General features: G+C 38.5%; 1 protein-coding gene across 1 annotated transcript in view; it reads left to right on the top strand.

Annotated features, from left to right (window-relative positions):
* ITGA9 (integrin subunit alpha 9) overlaps nucleotides 1–21188 on the top strand; it is a 245912-nt gene extending 224724 nt beyond the window's left edge. The window contains exon 28 of the mRNA XM_063304073.1: nucleotides 17321–21188. Coding sequence (XP_063160143.1) covers nucleotides 17321–17419 — 99 coding nt within the window. The 3' untranslated portion in view covers nucleotides 17420–21188. The remainder of the gene's footprint in view (nucleotides 1–17320) is intronic.
* The last annotated feature ends 1225 nt before the right edge of the window (nucleotides 21189–22413 follow it).

Below are 22413 nucleotides of genomic sequence, written 5' to 3'. Positions count from 1 at the left end.
GCAGCACCCCACAAAGGAGGGGCCATGGTGCCGATCTCTCCTTGCCTATTAACACTGACTGGGACCGGCCCTGGAGGAAGGAGGTGAACCAGCGCAACACTATGTTGCCCACCCCCAACTCCCTGAGCCAACCCAAAAGGATCCCATGGTCGATGTTATCAAAAGCCACTGAGAGGTCAAGGAGAGCAAGGATGGATGCACTGCCTCCATCTTGCTCCCACCGGAGATCATCCATAAGTGTGACCAATGCTGTTTCTGTCCCATATCCGGGCCTGAAACCTGACTGAAAGGGGTCTAGATAATCCACTTCCTCCAGGATCTTCTGGAGCTGAAGTGCCACCACCTTCTCAACCACCTTCCCCATAAAAGGGAGGTGGGAGACTGGATGAAAATTATCCAGCACGGTAGGGTCCAGTGATGGTTTCTTGAGGAGGGGGTGCACCAGCGCCTCCTTAAAGGGCATTTCATCTTTCTAACAAAATCATAAAGTACATATTGTGTACTGCCATCCAGAAGCCTTCTGCAGAGGCTTCTGGATGGCAGTACACAATAATATAGTTTAGTAGGCTTTAGTAGCAGAAGTTAGACTTATGCAATTTTATGGACTTTGCTTGTTTATGGAAGCAGCTTGCTTCCTTTGATGAGGCTGAAGTGTTCCTTTGCCTAAATAGACCTAAATAGATACTGCTACCATGAAGGAAAACAATACTGCTGCTGACAACACAGCTGGAATACTCAAATGGACTAGTAGCACTCACCCTCCCTTTTTTTGATTTGCTAGATGAGATTAAGAAGACTCTTCTACATTGCTGAGCAGAATCTGAACCAAATTTTGTAATTGGTGCAGACTCCTAATAATGATGTCATTTAGGGAAACTAAACTAGGGGGGGGCTCTGCGTGCCACCTACTTTAGTTGTTCTTGTCTCTTCCACAGTAAGGCTAAGGCCTGTTCAAAACACAGCAACAGTATTTCTTTGTCTTTGTGTCTCAGAAATATGCCTCGTAATTCCATTGAATAGATAAATTCATATAGATAAATCACAGGAGGCTCTAATTTAAATGTCATATGGTTTAGATTACAGTAGCATTTCAGTTTTCTTCTTAATAACACATCTTGAATATATGAAAGTCTTTTTGCCCAAATTAAACAAATCATGCACTTCATGGTGTTTATCATGAGATTGCTTAGAAAAGTGTCAGCCCTAAATACACAGGGCTTGGTTAGGAAAAGGTTCAAAGCACTCTTCCTATAAATACCCCACAACATATTTATATATTTAGAAAACTTCAAACTTTGTGGAAGAGCAGCCAACTTGAAAATGAACGTGAGAGTAGAGATTCATTACAAATGTTTCCTAGCTTATCCACTTTCCCTTCTCCATGGCCTCATGTTATCTATCTTGTCTTATACTGCTGGTTACATCCTGCAGTCAAACTGTTGTTTCTTAATGGGGAATGATCTGCATTTATTCTTTGCCAGTGATTTTCTGTATCGCCTGTTATTTAAGATGAAAAAACATTCCTATCCTTTACCAGGCTAGAAACATTAGAGAAGAAAGTTATGTACTGTTTCCTATACCAAGAGATCAGCATGGCGGGTGGGTGCAGCCTGGAACTTGTTCCAAATTGTTGTCCTGGGTCCCCTTACTGTGATTCTCCACTGCTCCCTCATGGCCATTACTCCCAAGAATCTTCAGCAGCAATTACTCAGCATTTTGAGGCAGAAAACACAAAAACCATGTAGTCTGTGTCTTAAACTAGGTACAATATAGTTGGAAAACAACAACACAATTCCCCATGCCCAGGAAATAACATGAATGCCTTGGCCCTGCCAACATATGACATGGGTCCACTCATTTTGCACTTGAATATGGTTATCAGAAGTTTGTCCACTCCTGTCTAATGGAAAGCCTACTTCAAAGGAGTATATTTTGTGACAATTATGAGGCCACAGAATAGCAAAACTTTGTGTATGTCTACTCAGAAGTGAACTCTGATGAAGTCGCTGGGACTCCTCCAACCTTATTAAATGTAGGGTTACAGCCTTACAAACAAATATGGGCTGCTTTACCTTATATTTGGAGAAGTGATGCTTATTTTAAACTTAAGTTTATATTCCTACGATACAGAGTTTTCACAGAACAAGATTCAAACCATCAAGTTAATCTTTACTGAGATAATAGAGAATGTTTTTCACGTTACATGATGAAAACAAAATAGTGCTCCTAGAGTGGCCTGTAACTTAAGGCTACCACAGCAACACCAATCCTGCAGTCCCCTCCCATCACTTTCTACTTTTTTATACCTGGGGCAACTTTGCAGGGTAGGAAGGGAAGATCAGAGAGGCATCTGGGACTAAGGCATCTTAGTTTATAAACTCTGGCCTAAGCAGTTGCAGCCTTTTTTAAAAAGGCAGCTTTGAAGAGGGAGATCTGTGGGGTTCTCTTTAACTCTAGTGGTGAACAATGTCAGGGAGTTCCATGCTTCTAGCCCCATTGCCAGTAATTCTATTACATTTTCCAATTTCATACCAGCAAGTACATGCTTTAGACTCATGAAATAGTTCTTATAGTGTAGGCTGCATAGTAGGGCTGAAAGTGGATAACTTGGCCCCAAGTAATATAAAATATTCTTTGCCTGATCCATCCCCAAATTAAGCAAAGCACGTAACCTGCAGATTCAAGCTAAGGGGGGACAAAATAAAGCCCAGTTGTAAAATCTATATATTCTGTATAGTTGCTGAGAGAATCTTTCCTCTCTCACACATAGGAGCTTGGATGTGGAAGGCTGCTTACATTGTTTTCAATCTTTAGGCTGAACTTCACTTACATTATTCACAGAGATGGGACTACAGACATCTACAGAGAGAAAGGGGGAAATGATGTGTACATCATGATGCAGATAACCCCACTTATGTACTTGTGTCAAACAATGTGAATGCAAGTATTCGTGCAATCACATCACAGTGTGTTACAGGTGCTGCAGAATGGAAGAGAATATTTTTTGCCTTGCATTTTAGTCTGAAGTTAGCATTCACTTCATCATACCTGAACCAAAATGCAGTTAAATACTGACATCCAGTCTTTTTGATTTCTGCAGTGCAATTTTCAGCTTGAAAAGTTCATGCAGAATTCTAAATATAATGCATTACAATTGTCCTATTAGAAGAACTGAATTTGCCTTTCCATGTACTTGTACAAAAATGGGGCAGTTACTAATAAAAGGCAGAAAAATAAGGAAGAAAATCAGATCCTTCCAGCTTGTGTTCTAGCCCTTTGAAAGACTCACAATTTGGATTCTCTCTCCAACTTTCTTTTCTGACAGTCCAAGCATTAAGCAATCTTTCTAAAACAGTTTATTTAATATAGTGTAGCCTTCTCTACCTGGAATTCTACAGAGGTGTTAGAAAGCTACGCTGTGGTCTCCAGTCAGCAAGGGAATTGGCTAAAGGTGGTGGGAGCTGTAATCCAATACATGTGGAGGATGCTAACATTGGGGAAGGTTTAATATCATATCATCTATATCATATCAGTAATATAATATAAATTATTCTTAATATATTTTAAGAAAATCTGTATTGCTTTGACCATAGATTATAGCAATAAAAATATACAGTAAATGAATAATACAAAACAATTCCATATTACCAATTAAAAATATTATCCAAATATACATAAATCACCCAGCCAACAATTATTATATTAATAATAAATACTGAAGCAACTGAAGTATTACTAATTATTAGTGTTCATGTGGATCTGAAACTGAACCACTCAGTTTCAGTGGTCTTGGACCTTTGTGGTGACAGTTTCATGAAATGTGCAGTCTTCTAAAAGGAATGTTACTGGCAGGTGATTAAAATATTTGTCCTCTTTTGTAAATTCAAAACCCTTAGAAGATTCTGTGTTCTAAGCACACATGAACTTATCCTTCTGCTGAAATAGATTTAGTTGATTGTTGAGATTTTTTTTTACCTTTATTTCTTTAATCAAACAGAACTGAAAAAGAAAAACAACAGCAACGCCATCAAATATATAAGGGCTTATCATACACGTATATATGTATATAAAGTTTTACACAATAGTTTCAAGTATTTTTTCATTGTAACAGTCTGTACATAGTCTATGTCTGTAAGAACTCATTCATAAGTTGCAAGTAACATCAAGCCTTCAATCCACAGAATAATTGGGTCCATAAATTTATTTTTCCAAAGTTGAAGGATTAGTCTCTTGGCAATAAGAAGGGTTCAGAGAATCCATTTCTGTTGTCCAGCCATCAATTTCCATGTAGTAGGTATGTAGTTCAAAAAAATTATGGATGCCCAAAGATTTTAAACCATGTCACATTGCATTATAACTTTATTTCTCCAGAATATATTAGTTTTTGGACCTTACAAAACATATATTTTAATGTTGAGGTTTGACTGACAAGCACAAATTAATGTATTGTATGCTGATGTAACAAAATTGTACCCAAAAGACTTTGGATTAAACTAACTCAGTCAGTTGTCATTTCTTAGTGTTATGTGTTGAATAGGGAGGAGGGAATCCAGGTCCCAGTGCCTGGAGGCTGTGTGGGTTTGGATGGGGAGGAACTGTCTCCAACTAAATCCTACCAAGACCAAGTGGCTGTGGGTGTTTGGACTGCCCAGATCTGGGGATATTCCATCTTTGACCTTGGATGGGGTGACACTTGCCCATTCAAAAGTGGTGCGCAATTTGGGGGTGTTCCTGGACTCACTGCTCCTACTGGATGAGCAGGTGGCAGCTGTGGCCAGGAAGATGTTTTCCCAGTTTCATCTGGTGTGCCAGTTGTGCCCTCTCCAAGATTGGAGAGCCCTTCAGACAACCACTCATGCCCTGGTCATCTCACTGCTTGACTACTGCAATATGCTGTGCATGGGGCTACCCTTGAAGACCACCTAAAAGGTTCAGAAAGCAGCGGTGTTGGTTCAGAAAGCAGTGGTGTAGGCAGTGATGGGCATACCTTGGCTTGCCCATGTATCACCTCTGCTTTGTGAGCTGCACTGGTGGCCAGTTTGCTTCTGGGTGTGATTCAGGGTGCTAGTTGCTATTTGTAAAGCCCTACATGACATAGGGCCTGGTTACTTGAGGGACCACCTATCTCCCATAGTATCTGCCCTGCCAATTTGTTTTGGCAGGGGTGGCACACCCTGGCTTCCTTCAATTAAACAATACCATCTATTTTGACCCTAGAAGCACACCTTCTCTGTAGCAGCACCTGCTCTCTGGAATGTTCCCCCTTGAGATCTGAATGGCCCTGCTGGTGTTTTGGAGGGCCTTGAAGACCTGACTCCTCGCTCAGGCTTTTGGCAAGGAAGATTTAAACCTCCTTTTAACATGGGTTGTTTTCCTTTGTTCCCATCTGGTATTGTCATCTTGCCATCTTTACCCTCTTTTTTTGTTTCTTGTTTGTTTTTAATGTTTAAACAATTTGTAAACTACTCAGAGTTGCTGGTAGTCAGATGGCTGCTGCTGCTGCTGCTGCTGCTGCTGATGATGATGATGATGACGACGACGATGATAATGATATTTTTATCCCACCTTTTTTATATATTTTGGTCAACTTTTAATTTTTTTAGTATTTTTTAAAATTACTATTATTATTTTCATCATCATGTACTATATGGACTAAGTCATTACTTGATTATGCTGATATCAAGAGATAGAGATGGAATTACTAAATTTACCTCTTTGCTAAACCTTATTATAGTGGTTGGACTCATACAACATCCTAAGCCAAAACTGAGCAAAATATGCAATGGCTTAGTTCAATATGTGAAGTGGGTTATAGCATAAAGCAGTTCAGAGAGAATAAAATTAGAGCTCCTGCCCCAGGCAGGATGGAACTGGCCGCTAAAGGAAAAGAAAACTCATTAGGAAAGAATCCTCAGTTGCTACAAACAAACCCATGAAGTTCTTAGTTTATGTCCAATGAATTCCTTCCAATGGATAAGAAAATGCCCAATAAATTTCTTTAGCACATAGAGCTGCCCAAGAGTGAGCTAATATGAGCACCATAGTTTTTCCTCGTATGTAGAGTACTCTGACACATCCTTTGGAGAAACAGAATTGATTATGCGCGGTTGCCACTAAATATAAATAAGGTTGGTCAAATCATTCCCACCCTTCATGGCATTGCAGTTTCTTCTCCACTAGTAATGGGACTTTGTTGGTGGTCTGCATATATATTTGTATTCTCTGCAACCATGTGGGTAAACAGTGTATCAGATTTTAAAGTGTAGTAAATGGGGACTCTGTACATCAGAAACCAGCTAGGCATTTTAGCTTTTACTTTGCACCATATAAACATATTCTATCTCTTGACAAGCAAGAAGTCCTTTTATGGTGCAGGCAACTTTTCAGAATAACCAGCATTCTTAAGAACCCCAGCCAAGGCATATATGTATGTCAAATTTAAAACTGGAAATAAGTACATATGATTAGAAACTTCTCATAAATATAAACTAACGCAGCAGATGCATTTTAAAAATAAATAATTGTTTCAAAGGTCCGTTGTTTTGAAAATTGGAAAGTTTTAATTCCTTGATCTGTATTTACCATTGGTTGAACCAAATATACAGCAATTGCTTATACTAATAATTATGGAACAGACCAATGTTCTGTCAGATGTACTATATTTTTGGCGGACAAAATGGATCGTAATTAAACTGTATTACCCTTTGATTGACCTCAGTAATAGTGTTTAAAGTTTAGCCTAAATGTAGAGTGTTTCAAGTAATGCCAGAGATCTTTTATAACTATTTTTGCATCAAGAGAAAAAAGGAGCAATGTATTCAGTAAATCATATGCTGCACAGTGAAACTTAACTACTGCTGTGTTCCAGCTTGGATTTGTCAACTATGAATGTACTTGGGCAATTTTTAAAAATGTATTTGGAACAAATACCCGGTTTTTTAACACTGCTGGGAACAATTTATATTACTAGCTTCACTGCAGTAGATGATTTTATGACAAAATTTGTTCTGTAAAATGGGGACAATTCACTTAAAGATAAAATCCTGTTTGTTTCAAGAAAGAGTAAAGCAAGGGATAGAACTCAGCAGAGCTGTAGAATATCTTGGATTTGAATGGGTCATGACCAATACCTAGAAGAGGTAAAAGGAGTTAAAATGACACTGTCATAATATAGTTGGAATTTGAATGGAGCAGAATGACTGCAAAAAAATACATAACCTAAGCAATATTGATTGCAAAGGTCAAAAGACAAATTGAACTTGGGAGATCCTGAGCTAAAGCTTATGAAGCCCACAGGCAAACCACTAAAACCGAGCTTCCCTGTCCTTCCCCTTGTCTCCTTTATTATAGCTTATAGTGGCCAGTGAACCAGCATTAAGGTGAAGGTGTGGCTTCTGACCAGAGCCTTGGCATAATGGGAGGTAGGAAGAAAGCTGTAGACATTTGTTCAAGTGCCACTTAAACAGTCTTTATTTCCCATCCTTCACAGGGCCGCAACTAGGGGGGGGCAGGGAGGCGCCAAAATGAGCGCTGGGGGGTGCCAAAATGAGCACTGGGGGGGCACCAAAATGGGCGCGGAATCCATGTTTGCCCCGGGTAACAGAGACCCGAGTTGCAGGCCTGATCCTCCATACTCTTAAGGAAAAATATTTGATAGATGGGAAACAGTTATATTTTGAACCTGCCATTAGTGCCTGTGTTCTTAAAGGGAGATCAATAAAGAGCCTGGATAATACAAGGATAATTCTCCACATTCACATGAACTTATAAAGAAGGCACAAAATTCTCAACAAATGCTGACAATTTTCCTTGGCTTTTTAAAGAATAATTTGTGTTTAAATTAATGAAAAAAATATTTCTCTTCATTTTTTTATCCAAAAAAAGGAAAAAGAACTCGTCAGTGAAATTGTGAAGTTGGGGTTCTCAACTCTTTTAGTTATGAGGTGGCATGTGGGTACATAGGAGTGTCTTGTCTTTCCTTATCCCAGCAGTCTGATCCCTCCTTGGCTTCGCATATGTCAATTGAATGCAGGGGAAAACGTGAGGGAATTTCTCCCTTTTGCCCTTTTTCTTTCCAAATCAGGAAGTGTAGGCAACCACAGAGCTGCAGAACTTTCAAGAAAAGTGTATCAGGATAAAAAGCACTCTTTGTTACTTCACAACCCCCTTCCCCAGAAAAGTGCAAAAGTACCTCCACAAGGAATTTGAAAGAAATTGTCAAGCACCCCAAGAATGAGGTACAAAAACAGAAGCTTGTTTTTCAGGGGAAGAACATTTTCAGGAAATTGGCCAAAATATATTACATGAATAAACATCAATTATCCATCACTATGCATAATTCCCAGGTGATGCTGGAGAATATGCACAAGAAAATAAGGTCACTTACTTAGCATGTATAAATGGACTTTCTGTTTGGAATTGTCAATATAGCCTGGAAAACTATATATAGTTTCACAACAGCTCTACAGTTAAGTGGGCAGCAGCATGTTAGATCAGGAGGCAGTGACAATGCTTGGTTATGCTATGCCACATTCAAGTTTGGAGTTTCATATTCCCAGTATATTTGGGTCTCTTCTTGCATTGGAAGTGGCAGTTCAGATTTAGCTGTAAACTTTCCATTTCAGAGATCTGTTTGCTACACTTTTGAGACTGGAAAGACATTTTATACCATTCAGTGCCTTCCCTTTAACCTTTCCTAAGCTGTTTCTGTTGGCAGTTCAGTGGGCTTTTAAGCCTTTAGTTGTCTCTTCTTGGTGCAGTGATTAATCGCTGTTTAATCCAGCTGTCTATTTTGGGTCTGAGTGATCTATTTTTATACATGATAAAGATGGGGAGAAAAGAAACAGTGAGATTGTTAAAAGCCAAAATTGCATAATATTTTAGGTACCTGTGTATTTTTGACTGCGACATTCATTTGAGTGAATTCCGAATTGCCTTTTATTGTGCTCCAGATAGAAATGTAATTTTTCCCTCTAAAAGTTCTATTCCAAATATGCAGCAGATGGCAGTGTAGCTATGCTGGACAGGTGTTAACATATCACAAGAAATAGTTCTGATTTTGCTCAGCTGAAAGGTTGGGAGATCACCTTTTAAATTCAAGCTGCTCATGAATTTCAGCTCCACTGAGAGACAGTTTCACTGATATTACTAATAAACAAATGATCATTCTTAATAAAAACGCTGGGTTGAGATTATGAGAAGTGGTAATTCCATTCTGTTCTGGGCTAGTAGGACTGCATCTAAAGTACAGTGTCTCATCTTCCTCTAAGGAAGACTTAGGCCAGTGTTTCTCAGTCTTTGCCACATCAAGAAGTGTGGACTTCAACTCCCAGAATTCCTCTGCCAGGATCAGGCCATTGGCCCATCTTGTCCAGTATTTTGTGTCCCACATGACTAACTGGATATATTTGGGAAGTTCACAAACCTGAAGGGTGATAGTCTCCTTATATTGTCTCTTCACAGCAACCAGTGTATAAGATATGATGCCTGTGAATCAGAAGGTAGTAAACAGCCATTAACATTAATAACAATTGATGGCCTGATTCCCCATGAACCTCTTCAGTTCCCTTTTCAAACCATCAAAATTGGCTGCCATTGCCACAACTGCTGGCAATGAATTCCACAGGTTAACTATGCACTGTGTGAAATTCACACAGTGCCCACAGACATATACACATACATAAAATCAATAAGTCCTGATGTTTTACACTTTTAAAAATTTATTTATCTGAGCTCTTTTCAAACCTGAAATGAATGAGAGGAGAAGTAAGATGCCATGTGTTCTGCCAACTGACCAAGCAGTGATCAGGTGCTCAGACAATTGGTTCTTTTAGATCCAGAGACAATAAGCACGCCAGTGGATAAAGAAACTTTAAGCTTTATTATAAACTTAGGCAAACAGAGTTAAACAGAAACACAGTTTAAATCAGAAACACAGTTTAGGCAGATTAAACAGAAGTATAAAAAGCATAGTCTACAGTAAGAAATCATACATACCAAGCAAGTTGATGCCCAATCCCTTTTATGTTGCCAGGAGCCTCCTGACCAAGGCAACAGGGATGCCCCTAGGGTGGCAAAATTGTTCTACAGCACCCAGTACACTGGATCTGTGCAGAAGCTCCCAAAACCCCAAAAGCAAGCCCAGGGGTTTTGTACAAGTCTGGCCCTTAAACCTTGTGACCATGTTTCCATGGTTGCAGACTATGAGACCTGACCTTGACTTGGCGTTTCTCAGGCCAAAAACACCTGTCCACAAGAGCCTGGGAAGTTTTACAGATTTACAAAAACAATGGGGGTTTTCTCTTATCTCTTCCTTCCTATTTCACACTCTCTGGAAGGCTGTTGGAGGAGTGGGCTTGTGCTTACAAAAAACAGTCTTGTGGTTTTATCTCCCTCCTCCTCATGCCAAGCAGAAATAAAAACAAGCGAATTAAACATCAGCAGAACTCAACATAAACTCTAATCTTTGTGTGAGGGAGAAAATCAACATATGCCCCTTAACTCCTCGAATAACAATGGTCTTCCGCATTGCCACTATACCATGGACGTGACTTCCATTAATTTATAAAAATGCAAAAGAAGTTCCTCTCATGTAATTAAGTTCAGCCTCAGCCATGGAAGCCCACTGGGTAACATACCGTTAGCCTTGTCTACCTGATATGTTGTTGTGGAGAAAAATGGGAGTGCTATATATGGTGGTATGAGATCTTGGTAGAAGAGTAGGATATTAATCTAACTAATTACTTTAAAGAGAACTGTGATTTTTCACCAAATGTATTATAAGCCAAAATTAGATCTGTTTCTCTTCAAGTATTTTCAATACCAACTCCTATAATCCATTGATATTGTCCATATTCAGGGGTGTCCACAGCATATGCATATGCAGTAGCACCCGCCCGCTGGAACTTCATGCTCCCGGAGGTGAGATTAGCCCCATCGCTCCTAGCCTTCTGGAGGAAGTTGAAGACCTGGCTCTGCCACCGGGCTTGGGGCAGGGAGGAGAATAGTCATACTTGGGGCTGGCTAGTACCTTGAAGTGCCCCTCCTATACAATGACTGAATGAGACCATAGCCATTTGGATTTCATTATATTTGGTAGCTCTGTGAAATTGTTTTATAATGTGTTTTATATTGAAATTTTAATATATATTTATTGTTTTATATTGTAAGCTGCCCAGAGTTCCTCCACTCGGAGGAGATGGGTGTGACAAATTTGATAAATAAAATAAATAAATATGGTCAATAAAGTCAAAATGCTGGAAATGAGACTGATATCAAAGCTCCAGCCATTTTTCATATGGGATGCACATAAGAAACAGGTGGAGCTTCAAATGTACCATTATGGCTGCCATCTTGACTTTTTTTTTAACATACCCCTGTGTGTGAGTTATAGTTGGTGGGAGCTGAAGTCCAAGAATTTGGCAGATGCTAGGTAGCCTGCTATCCTATAAGCTGCCAAGTTCTGCATTATTATTGAGAAATTGCATGTATTTTAGTGCAGGAAACAACATGTATCAACTGTGCTTGGAGTTGTTATAAACATAGCTTGCCTTGACAATAACATATCTAGGCTTCGTACTTGGTTGTAACCCCAAGATTTTTAAAATGTCCACTTCCATTAATCACATCATCTATTTCTTCCCTGCCTAATGGTCTTGTTCACCTCTAATTCTGTGTTATGTTTTTGATTTAATGTGATATGTGAGCCCACCCATTATAGATTGGCATAATGTGCTTATCAGGCTACCATGGCTTGTTTAACAAACAGTGGTTAACATACTAGGTTATGTGGTTAAATGTAATATAATCTAAAACTGTAACGCAAAAGAATGAAGTCTTCATTTTAGGTTTTGATGATTGAATGGTTTGATTTTAGAGATACAATGTTACTAAATGTTTAATTAATAGTAAGGGCTTAACTTCTACATACTTTTATACCTGTGCTGGAAAAGGTCTGGTCTGATACGCTTTTTTGTTTATTCCTGCACTGTTTTAGCTTTTCCTGTTTCTTTTTTAGGCTTGTATTCTATCAGTCTTATATTCTGCATTATGTGTCTTAATTATATCTTGAAAAATTAATAATAAATAAAAAAAGAAAAAGGGGCTAGCTGCAATTAAAAGAAAAAAGAATTATAGAGCAGGCTGTAGCCAGGCTTACCTTCAGGTGAACAATATGCCAAACTACAGTTAATAAAAATGCAAGCAAACTCACATATCAGAAAAGGAAAGGGGAGAAGACAATCTTATAAGGAAGCTAGAAGGACGAATCACAGTTTAGAGATGTTCCTTAAAGTCTGAATGTTAGTGCTAAACAGTTACTTATAAATAATGCAAAATTTTGTTTGCATTGGAAACTAAGCCAAGGCAGATTTCATATATCAGGCGGAAAATTCTCCCTCCCTCTTTGCTGATCTGCCTGTTTTTTGGCTTGATTTCAGTGCACTTCTTAGCTTATTGCAGCAACTCTATTTCTGGATTCATAGCAGGATCACCTGTAGATTCTGAATTTCATGCTTCATTAATATTGATTAACTTTTCCAACTTCTTTTACTGCTTATGGGAGGAACATATTCCTTATCCAGTGGTGAAATGATAGAAATGCTAGAAATGGTTGCAACAAACTTTTAGTGATAATTTCTGAAGCAGATGTTTTGCAAGCCGGCAGTTTTTATTAAAAGAACAGTAGGAAATAGTTTGTTCTTGTTTGTTTGGCCCTGGAGGAAATTAAAAGGCGTTTCTGTAATTTTGATCATAACTGCAAGTGTAGATTTTAATGCTCAAAGTATGTGGTTTGTATGAAGAATAGGCACCTTTAGGGCTCAGCAAGCCATTTTAAAGAAAGATAAATCAAATATGTGCATATTTCAAGGACAGATGCAAGTCACACAGCACTTGTGTCCTGCTGTATTTATTAAATTCCTCTGAAAGGTGGTCGTGCAACTATGGCATATCTGCTATGCTCACTGATTTGATAAGGAGGTCAAAATGTCCGTGGACTGCTTCTCTTTAGACAGTAAGTTTGGGACCTGATGCTTCAATGAGTCAATATGATGTGGTGGGTGGGTGAGACAATGGATACTCAAGCAGAAAAGGGAAATAATGCAGTAGTTGAGACTTCCCTATTCTGTTGCCTTCTAGAAGTGTTGGAGTTACAACTCATAGTACCTCCAGCCAGAAGCATCCATGCTGTAGTTCAACAACTTCAGTTCTAATGGGCATAGTGGTAGAAGGCTGTTTTAGCTTTTCCCCTCTAGAGTAACTTTGGACTGGATTCAGCCTAAAGTGATTCAGACCATCTTATATGAAGTTTGTGTCTGAGACTGAAGTAGTCTGGTCTCTTTTAGTTTTAGATTTTTGTGTGCTGCCTTATTTTTTGTTTGTTCTTTCCTCTGTTCACTCACTCATTCACATTCTTTCGCATAAATTGTGGGGTTCCTGTATCTTTTCTATCTTACCAGTATGTGGAAATTAACTTCATGGGCCTCTCACTTCATTATGCTGTCCACCTACTTTTTCAAGTGCTATTTGTAAGACGAAATGTTGATCTCAGCTATAGAAAAGTTGCACACTGTTAAAGGCTTCCCTCAGGTGCCTGCCTTTCTTTGGAACTCACTTTTCTCTTGGGAAGACAGGAACTCGACTTGAGTAGATAAGATATCTTACTGCAGATATGAAGGTGCTTACTATAGCAGAAGCAGCTTCAAGCTTAGGATCTGATTCTCTCTCTAAATATCTGCTCCAGGGTTTAAATCTTGTGCCTGTCTCTCCCATCTTTTTGTAATGAACTATTTGTAGTCTGCTTCTTACGCAGACATCTTTGTACCCAGCCTGTGTTTACAAAATTGTCATGTTTGATCCTAAGCTTCTTGTCCATCTTGCAGGTCCTCAGACAAATCTCTCTTTTTGTTTCTATCCAGCAAAAGTCAGATGGAATAGAAATATAGGTAGTCCTCACTTAACAACCACAACTGGGACTGGAATTTTGGTTGCTAAACGAAGTCATTAAGCGAATTTGACCCAATTTTATGACCTTTTGTGTGGTGGTTGTTAAGCAAATGACCATGGGTGTTAAGCAAACCACGTGGTCGTTAAGCAAATCACAAGGTTCCCCATTGATTTTACTTGCCAGAAACTGGCTGAGAAGGTTGAAAATGGCAATCACATGACCATAGGACACTGTGACGGTCATAAATGCGAAGCGGTTGTCAAGCACCTAAATCATGATCACGTGACTGTGGGGATGCTGCGGTGGTCATAAGTGTGAGAACTGGTCATAAGTCATTTTTTTCAAACCTGTTGTAAGTCTGAACCATCACTAAATGAATTGTTGTTAAGTGAGGACTACCTGTAATAGGGTTGATATACAGGTTCATACCGACAGGAAGCTCTGGCATGGGCTGGTCCATGAAGTCACGAAGAGTCGGAAGCGACTAAACGAATAAACAACAATACAGGTTCATGCTTTTGCATATGTCCAGGGGAAAGGGCTGCCAAAGCTAAGGTGCAGTTTCTACCACTTCCCATTTTATGACAACTTTCCCAACCTAGTTGCCATCCCACTTCATGGACTTCATGTCCCAGAATTCTCAGCAATAGCAATAAGCATTATTGGACTGAAGGGCACCAAGGTTGAAAAAGGGTGTTTTAAGAGCTCTTGAATCACACACAGCCTCAGAGAATGTTAAAACATAGTGGCTGAATAGAGGAACAAAGATAGTCTCTAAGTATGCTAAGCCCACAACATCTGAGATCTTACAGGACATCACCAAGTGCCTTGATGGAGGATAGTCATGAGCCAGTTTAGGTACTAGAATATTAATGCAATATGTTTCCAGCAACTTTACTTTTATCAGAAGGCAAAATGCAATATTTTGTACCAACTGAAGCGTCTCATGGTTATTTATTTAATGCAATGAATAAAGCATATTACAAACCTCTACTGTGAGGTTATTGTCCATCAAACTCACTCAATTACGCAAACCATGTGAATCATTTCTAAGCTGTGAAATTTATTCTATCACAGTCCTTTTATCACAATGCCCATCAGAATGGGGAGTTATTGATAGGTGAGATAAGCAAACTTTCTCAAAGGTCAACAGAATAATGAATGATGCCTGATTGAAACATGATGCTGGACATGCAGCCCAGCTGTGCTAATGCATCATGTACAGATGATGCAACCCGATACTTAGATCATTATATAAATAATAGTTTTTTCTTGCTTGCCAGCAATGCATTTAAACAGAAATGGCCCCAAATACTGAACTTTTGTAGGGCATACAATTCCATAAAAGATTTTCAATTAAAACCCTATGTTTAAGAAAAAATAGCGGGATCAAAGCTAATGTACAAAGCTGTTTTAAATACACTCCGCGTTGGGAAAGAGGGTAATAACATCTGACTGATGGAGGTGCACTAAAACATCACACCCTGCAGGAGGGTGAAAACAGGTTTAAAACAGTAGGAGTTACATAAATGTTTAATTACAATGAACAAAATATTGACTTAATGATCTCAATGGCATGCTGCTACATTTGAGCAATTATTCTTGAATGGTTACCCAAACCTCTTTATTGCAATCATTTTTGTTTATGGAATGGCATAAAAATCCCAGTAAGGAAGATAAGACTCAACTGTTTACAGAAGCAAATTACTTTAGTTGAGGGTGGGGACTTGTAAAGCTACAATTAATATTCAGTGACCAGCCAAAATGGTGGCCCACAATTTCAAACTGAACAGAAAGGTTGCAGATGTTTTCCAGCACAGTGAATATGATCTCGCACTGAAACAGTACAATATTTCTGGATAGTTGGATACTTAAGCAATTCCTATCCAGGGACTCATGCAGGAGGTAAAATTTGGTGGTTTCATGCTGAGCTTCTAAGTTTGCAACTCTACCCCTCTCCTGGACAATCTGTACCAAAGCAGTTAATGTGAGTGTGAAGTACTTATTTCTTACAGCATATCATAAGATACTTTCAATATGGTACTATAAAGAAAAAGTTGTCCTGGAATTTTTCCTAAACTGAAATTGGGTATCATTTTGAAGAATGATTTTAAGGTGAAGGAAGTTTTTTAAAATCTTAATGAGTAGCAAAACCTCCCCACTTAGCTACTTCTAAAAGCAGCCACTTAATCACAAGGTGTGACCACCAAACATACTGCTGAAATGCCAAGGGGCAGGTGGCTCCTAGACTCTGCTTATTGAAGGCAGGAAAGCCATTTGGGTGATTGGGTGAAATCTCAAGGTAGATTATCAGATGTTAGTTTCATGGGGAAGCACAAGCCTCTTCTCTTGAAGCCCCACTAAAAATACGTACATGCATAATAGTCATGGAACCCCAAGGAGTTTCTCCTCTTCCTATCAAAAAACAGGAAGTTCTAGCAAATAGCACTGGAATTTTAGAGAGAGGAGGATGTGAAGCCTAGTAAGTAGGGAAAGTTGCAAAATGTGTTAGTGTATGTTAGTATATTTTAGCATAGGGGTTAATTTCCTACATCAGTTTCTTTCAATGCTTCTTTCTCCTATCACGACTTTCTATGCAGTTCTCTTAATAAAATAGAATACCCTTTTGTAACATTATTTCCCCATATTATACACTTTTTGGTGCTTTTACTTCCTAAATATGTGCCTTCTTGAGTGCGGGGTCGGGGTCTGTAAATCTGCATTTCAACAACAAAGGGCATTTTTATTTTCCTTCGCTGATCTGGGTCTATGAAAGTAAAAAGGCAGAGAGCAGTACTGTCAGTAAGTAAAGGGGCAATGGTAATTAAAGGAATCAGAAGACAGGCTATCAAACTGAGTATTGTGGAAGAAATTCTGATTCAGGCTAAAGGAAAGCAAAGATCACATAGATCTTTATATCTGAATGCTGGGAATAAACAATAGATAAGTGTTTTGAACTTCATGTTCTGCTTGTCACTTTCTCAGTTTCATGTTTGTTTGTTTGTTTGGACCATTGAGGACCAACAAGGTTTTTTCTCTTGTGTTCATTATGACCTGGCCCATGAATCTTCCACACCTAATATGATCTTAACTCATATCTCTGCTTGCATTGCTGCTCTCCGTATGTATCGGAATGCATCTCTTGGAATTTCCACATGGTATGCCCAACGCTTCTGGAATGCATCATATTGGGGAAACCTGATCTGAGCTCTCTTGTTCTCTGATTAATTCCATTCCAACTGTTGAGTCTTCAAATCAAGCGATTCAGTCTAGCAGAGTGGTGAAGCGACCTGAGTGTATATTAAAAATGCAGGAAATCAGTCTAAACATTCATGAAGTTGTTTCTTTCCTCCTCCCTTTTTTTAAAATTTGCAGATGGGCTTCTTTCGCAGAAAATACAAAGAAATCATTGAGGCTGAGAAGAATAGACAAGAGAATGAAGACAGTTGGGACTGGGTCCAGAAAAGCCAATGAACTAGACTGGGGGTAAGGAAACATTGAAATCCTGGCCATGTGGTACACAATTGCTCCCTATTGGTCCTGCTCTTGTATCTTCCATATGTGGAAGAAGGAATCTTCTCCAGATTTTTCGGAGGCCCCGTTGACACGGTTGTTCTTCATCACCTTATAGTAGGGGACATATCTTGAGGCAACCACTGCAGACCTGTCGGGTGACTGAAGCAATTTATACATCCTGGAAGAAATGAACTTGGATTACTGAGCTGCAGTGCAGAACAATATTTATGAATCCAGCATATATGCGGTATACCCTCAGGGGAAGACTCTTGCCGAAAAAAATATTTTTCATAAATATAAGCTTTTATACTGATTATGTGTTTATATATATATATTTGTATCAATGTTGTATGTTTTCTTTTGAGATAGATTCGCAATAGCTGCTGCAGTCCTATATTCACATTTGCTTGGAAGCTACGTTCCAATAAATTCAATAGGGCTTACTTCTAAGTAGGCGTATTAGAGAATGCACTGTTAGATTGTAATCCTTTGCACACTTACCAGGGAATAAACCCAATTAAGTTGGGTTGGGTATAGTGGGGCTTCCTTCTGAGTAAGTTCACAAAGGATTGTCCTGTAAAGCACTGATATCCAGCTGAAATTTTGGTCATGCATATGTGTTTGTATCTGTTATACTGTACTTTTGAATGTCAATGCAGAAGAAAAGCAGATTAAATGAATGGAAAGATTTCACGTAACAGAATCTACCAGTTCTGATAATGATTTACATAGAGCCCAAATCCTTTCATTTAAAAAAAAAAAGAATCCAAAGTTAAATGTTTGAGCTGCTCACATGAAACGTTAAGAAATCTGTTATTCAGGGACCAAGCATGACTCACATTTCAAAAAGAAACAATTCTTTTTTACCTTTTCCTCCCTTTGTTACACTGTTCAGTTGCGTAGCCCTCTGTAGAAGAAAGCAGTGTCATATATATTCTTTATTTTTTAAAAAAAAGAGTAGTAATTTACAATTTCTACAGCTATCCCTCGGCAGTGGTTTGATGCTTTCAATGTGAAGTTCCATTTGTTTACACTTAAAGCAGAGGTTCGTGTTGTGTGAACCTCAAACTGCTTGGCAAACCACCAATGGAATTCAGTGGCCTGCCAGGGGCTTGCTGTCCTGCACCTATTTTTGCAGTCTCAGGCAGATAGCAAAGATAGGCGGCACAGTGACGTTTTGAACTGGGTTTTAGTGGATGGCACACTGGGCTGTCTTGAGGGGCAAAATTAATGACTGCCTTTGATCATCATTCATTTTTGAAGCATCCCCTGTCGGGGGGGAAAAAACGATAAAGTGAAGATGGAAGATTTGGGAGACCCTGTTTGTTAAAACAAATACAATCGTTGGCACTATATACTGACACAGAAAATGATGTCCTGGAAAATAAAGGCTGTGTGCTGTTCTTTTAAAGTTCATATTCCCTGCATCGCCTTCAATGTGTGACATTCTCTTTGGATGATTAAAAGTGCCTTGCAACTAAATAGCAATCTAATGCTCACAGCTTTTATGCGGCTTTGTTGATAGGGCATATTGCACTAGAGAAAGCAGCACAATAACTTCCTTTGGCCTAGGAAAGGGATGTCTTCACTGAGATGGGATGAAGTGAGGAGGCTGTGTTGAGTTTATAACTGTAGAAAAGAGAAACTCCCACTATCTAATGTCTGGTTATTACATTATTATGCATCTGTCATTTCCCCTGGCCCTGTTCCTTTTAGCAGCTGTGCTGTGCCCCTGCAGTTGATCAGTCTGTTTTGCAGGTTGGAAGTTTTGCTTAAAGATAATGATATTGCTGTGGCCAACCAGTACATTTCTGATTCAAGTGAGATTTATACCAGAGCCCTGAAATTTAGACAATGGACTCCTGGTTAGTAGCAAAATGTTGTTAACAGAGTGCCCTGTAGGTTTCTCACTGTATCAATAAGGTTTTATTATAATAGGCAAGGTTAAAATTACATACATTTATTCACAAATTACAGTAACAGGTATCAGTGTTCAGTGTAACTAAATGTTTTGAGCATGGGAAAATTAAGTATTATGCATTCAGTTTATGAAGTACACCTCTGTTTATCAGGCTGGGTCCAAAGAATCATGATCCAACTTAAGCTCCATTGATTTTACAGGATCTGCTATAAGTGTTATTCAATTTGCATCTCACCCTTAATATTTGAAAGGATCACACATTACACTGATATGATAATTCTTCAAACTATGTTTTCACTATTCCATCTAGGATGCTCAAAGGGATAAAAATCTTAAACTATTCAACATTTTACTTTTAGTAGAGAATGGGATTATATTCCAACATAAACACCTCATGGGTTCATGTCAAAGGGCAGGATAATTTTTTTAAAAAATCATTTTTTCTTAAAAGCTAGTTTAAAACAAATGCCTTACTATATGAAGCTAAAAAGATACAGAAAGAAATGTTTTCTGATGAGCTATGACTCACCTATATTTCTGCCACAGGTTTTTCCAGTTTTGCTACCTGAGTTCCTTTAAGCTGGAAGTACAAGCAAGGATCTTTTCAAAGTGGGACCTTCTGAATCCCATGCACACATTTTGCCTTTCAGCAGCGTTCTCTTGTTACTCTATTATGCAGCAATTCAGGCATGAAAAATAATGCCAGCAGGTGGCATCCTGGCCTTATAGCTCAGAAGCAAGATCAGTAAGAAAGAGTTTGCAATTGATCTGAAAAAATATGTCCCCCCTTTTTTTGGGGGGGGGATGCATATGGAATCTGAATTTACTGAAATGATTATTGGAATGGTTGCTGATTTCCACCAGTCCAATATTTCAGCTTGTGGCACAATCTGTTTTTTTTAAAAAAACAACATAAAATTAATGCAGATATTAAGCCCATGTGCAGGCATACAAATGTTTATTAGGTGCCTTATGAAATCTTGAAGTTTATAAGGTGAGCCTTAGTGGATCAAATCATTACCCTTTTCATCAATTATGTAGAATGTCATCCCAACAGAAATATATGCAAGGAGAAATTATGTACTAATTTGATCATTTTGTTAGGGGATATTTTTGAGATGCTGGGGGTAACTTTAAATTGTTGATTGTTGATCCAAAATCTGTCTGCTCTGAATGGGATGGAAACTATATTTTCAGCAAGTGATCCGTAGTAAAATGAGACACTTTCAGCTTTACAAAATTATAACATGGCTCATATTTTTAAAAACTAGCATGCAATAGCTGTTAATCTTTCCAGTGAATACAAAGCTGATGCCTAAATTAAATGATGAACTTCAGTTGTACTGTTGAATGTATGGCTATAAATTTGGGTCTTGGTCCTACTGATTTATCTATTAAGTCACCAAGAGAGAATTTGGCTGAAAGGCATGTTGGAATATTCCTAGTTTTTTAAACCAATGCTTCACAAATTGTAACAGAAATGAATTATTACATTATTTCTATAAGATTTACCCCAAACTCCCAACAGGAGTCCTTCCTGCCATGAGTGTAGGTTCTCCTTCATCAACCTGGAGCCTTTTAAAGTCTATACTTGAAATCCATCTTCTTCTATGTGGTCAGCAACCTTTACAGCAATGTTAGTTTGACGATTAGAGTGGAAAAGTCTTTTTTTGTCAGTTAATAATGAACTCTTCATCTAATTTGCAAAGCTGGAACTTAGGTGTAGTATTCTGAACTAGAGTTACAATGAACACCCCTTCATTAAAGGAGCTTGTTTTATCCACACACTGACATAATTAAAAGAAAGAGGGCTTACTTAGTGATACTCAGTCTTGTTCCATGAACAGGGGCCATAAATCCAGAGGCCCTTATTCTTTCTGTTCACATAAGAGAAAGAATTAATGACTTTACTACTTCCAGAGGAACCTGTGGTCCAGGTGTTTGACTCGGAATTCCCTCACTCTCAGCCAACATGAGCAATGGTCAGGCACAACGTGATTTGTAGTCCAACTCATTTGAAGGGTCACAGATTCCAGATCTCTGTACACAGAAATGTTGAGATGAAGATCTATGAACTTATGCTTGGAAAATCATTGCACATTCAATTTCCCTGTAAATTTCTTCTTAAAAATTCAAAGTTTCAACAGCAATAACAGTACTATGGCACCCAATACGGTATAGAGGTTTAGCTCAGTTGCAATGATTTATAGTAATATAAAGATTCAAATAGCATTCTATTTCTTCCAAGCAAAGGCTGTGGCAGGGATCAAATAGTAGCCTTTAAAGATGTATTTTCAGGTTTGAAAACTAAATTACAATGCAGCATAACCCCTAATTCAGAATCATCTTCCCAAATAAAGATATATTTGTTTGTATTATGGATTATACAAAAGGACTAAAATGCACATAATGTTGAATCGTGTTGATGTGCTGGCATTTTTTTAACCAAGTGCAGCAGTTTAAAGCTGATCATTCAAGACCATTCTCAGCTCGTAATGAAGATCCTGTCTTCTGCAGCATGGAGAGAAGTCTTTCGAAGAATTTGCTGCTTCTGCTGATGTTTGTCTGGTCACTTCTGCTTTTTCTGTTGCACTTCTCAGAGGAGCTTCAATGAAGCCTGTCTTTGCTGAAGGTTAGCTTGCCTTCATGGAAACCATTGGTGCTGTGCTGACTGTTTCTTAGATAAATAGATGAGAGGGAGGGAAGTAGATAGGGATGTGGGTGGATGGATACCATCTCCATTCATTTTGATGTAAAAAGTTGCTCTTGGCTTACCTTCCCCAAGTAAAGGAATCGCAATGGGGCTAGGGTAAAAAAAGCCATTGAGCATTGATGTGAAGGTACCTATATCTTTTAGGTCAGAAGACAATAGATGCCTTTGTCTCTGTGTGTGATTTTATTTTGAATGAAAGGCAGAGGGTAGAAACCTTTTTCTATCATGTTTTTGTCAAACAATACAGAGAAAAAACTATGTATGACTAAAGAAAAAAAATGAATGAAAGCGCATAAGGACTCAAGTATGCTTCCTTTT

This window comes from Candoia aspera, chromosome 4 (assembly GCF_035149785.1).
Source record: "Candoia aspera isolate rCanAsp1 chromosome 4, rCanAsp1.hap2, whole genome shotgun sequence".
Lineage (NCBI taxonomy): Eukaryota > Metazoa > Chordata > Lepidosauria > Squamata > Boidae > Candoia > Candoia aspera.
This window is presented reverse-complemented; position numbering and strand designations above follow the sequence as displayed.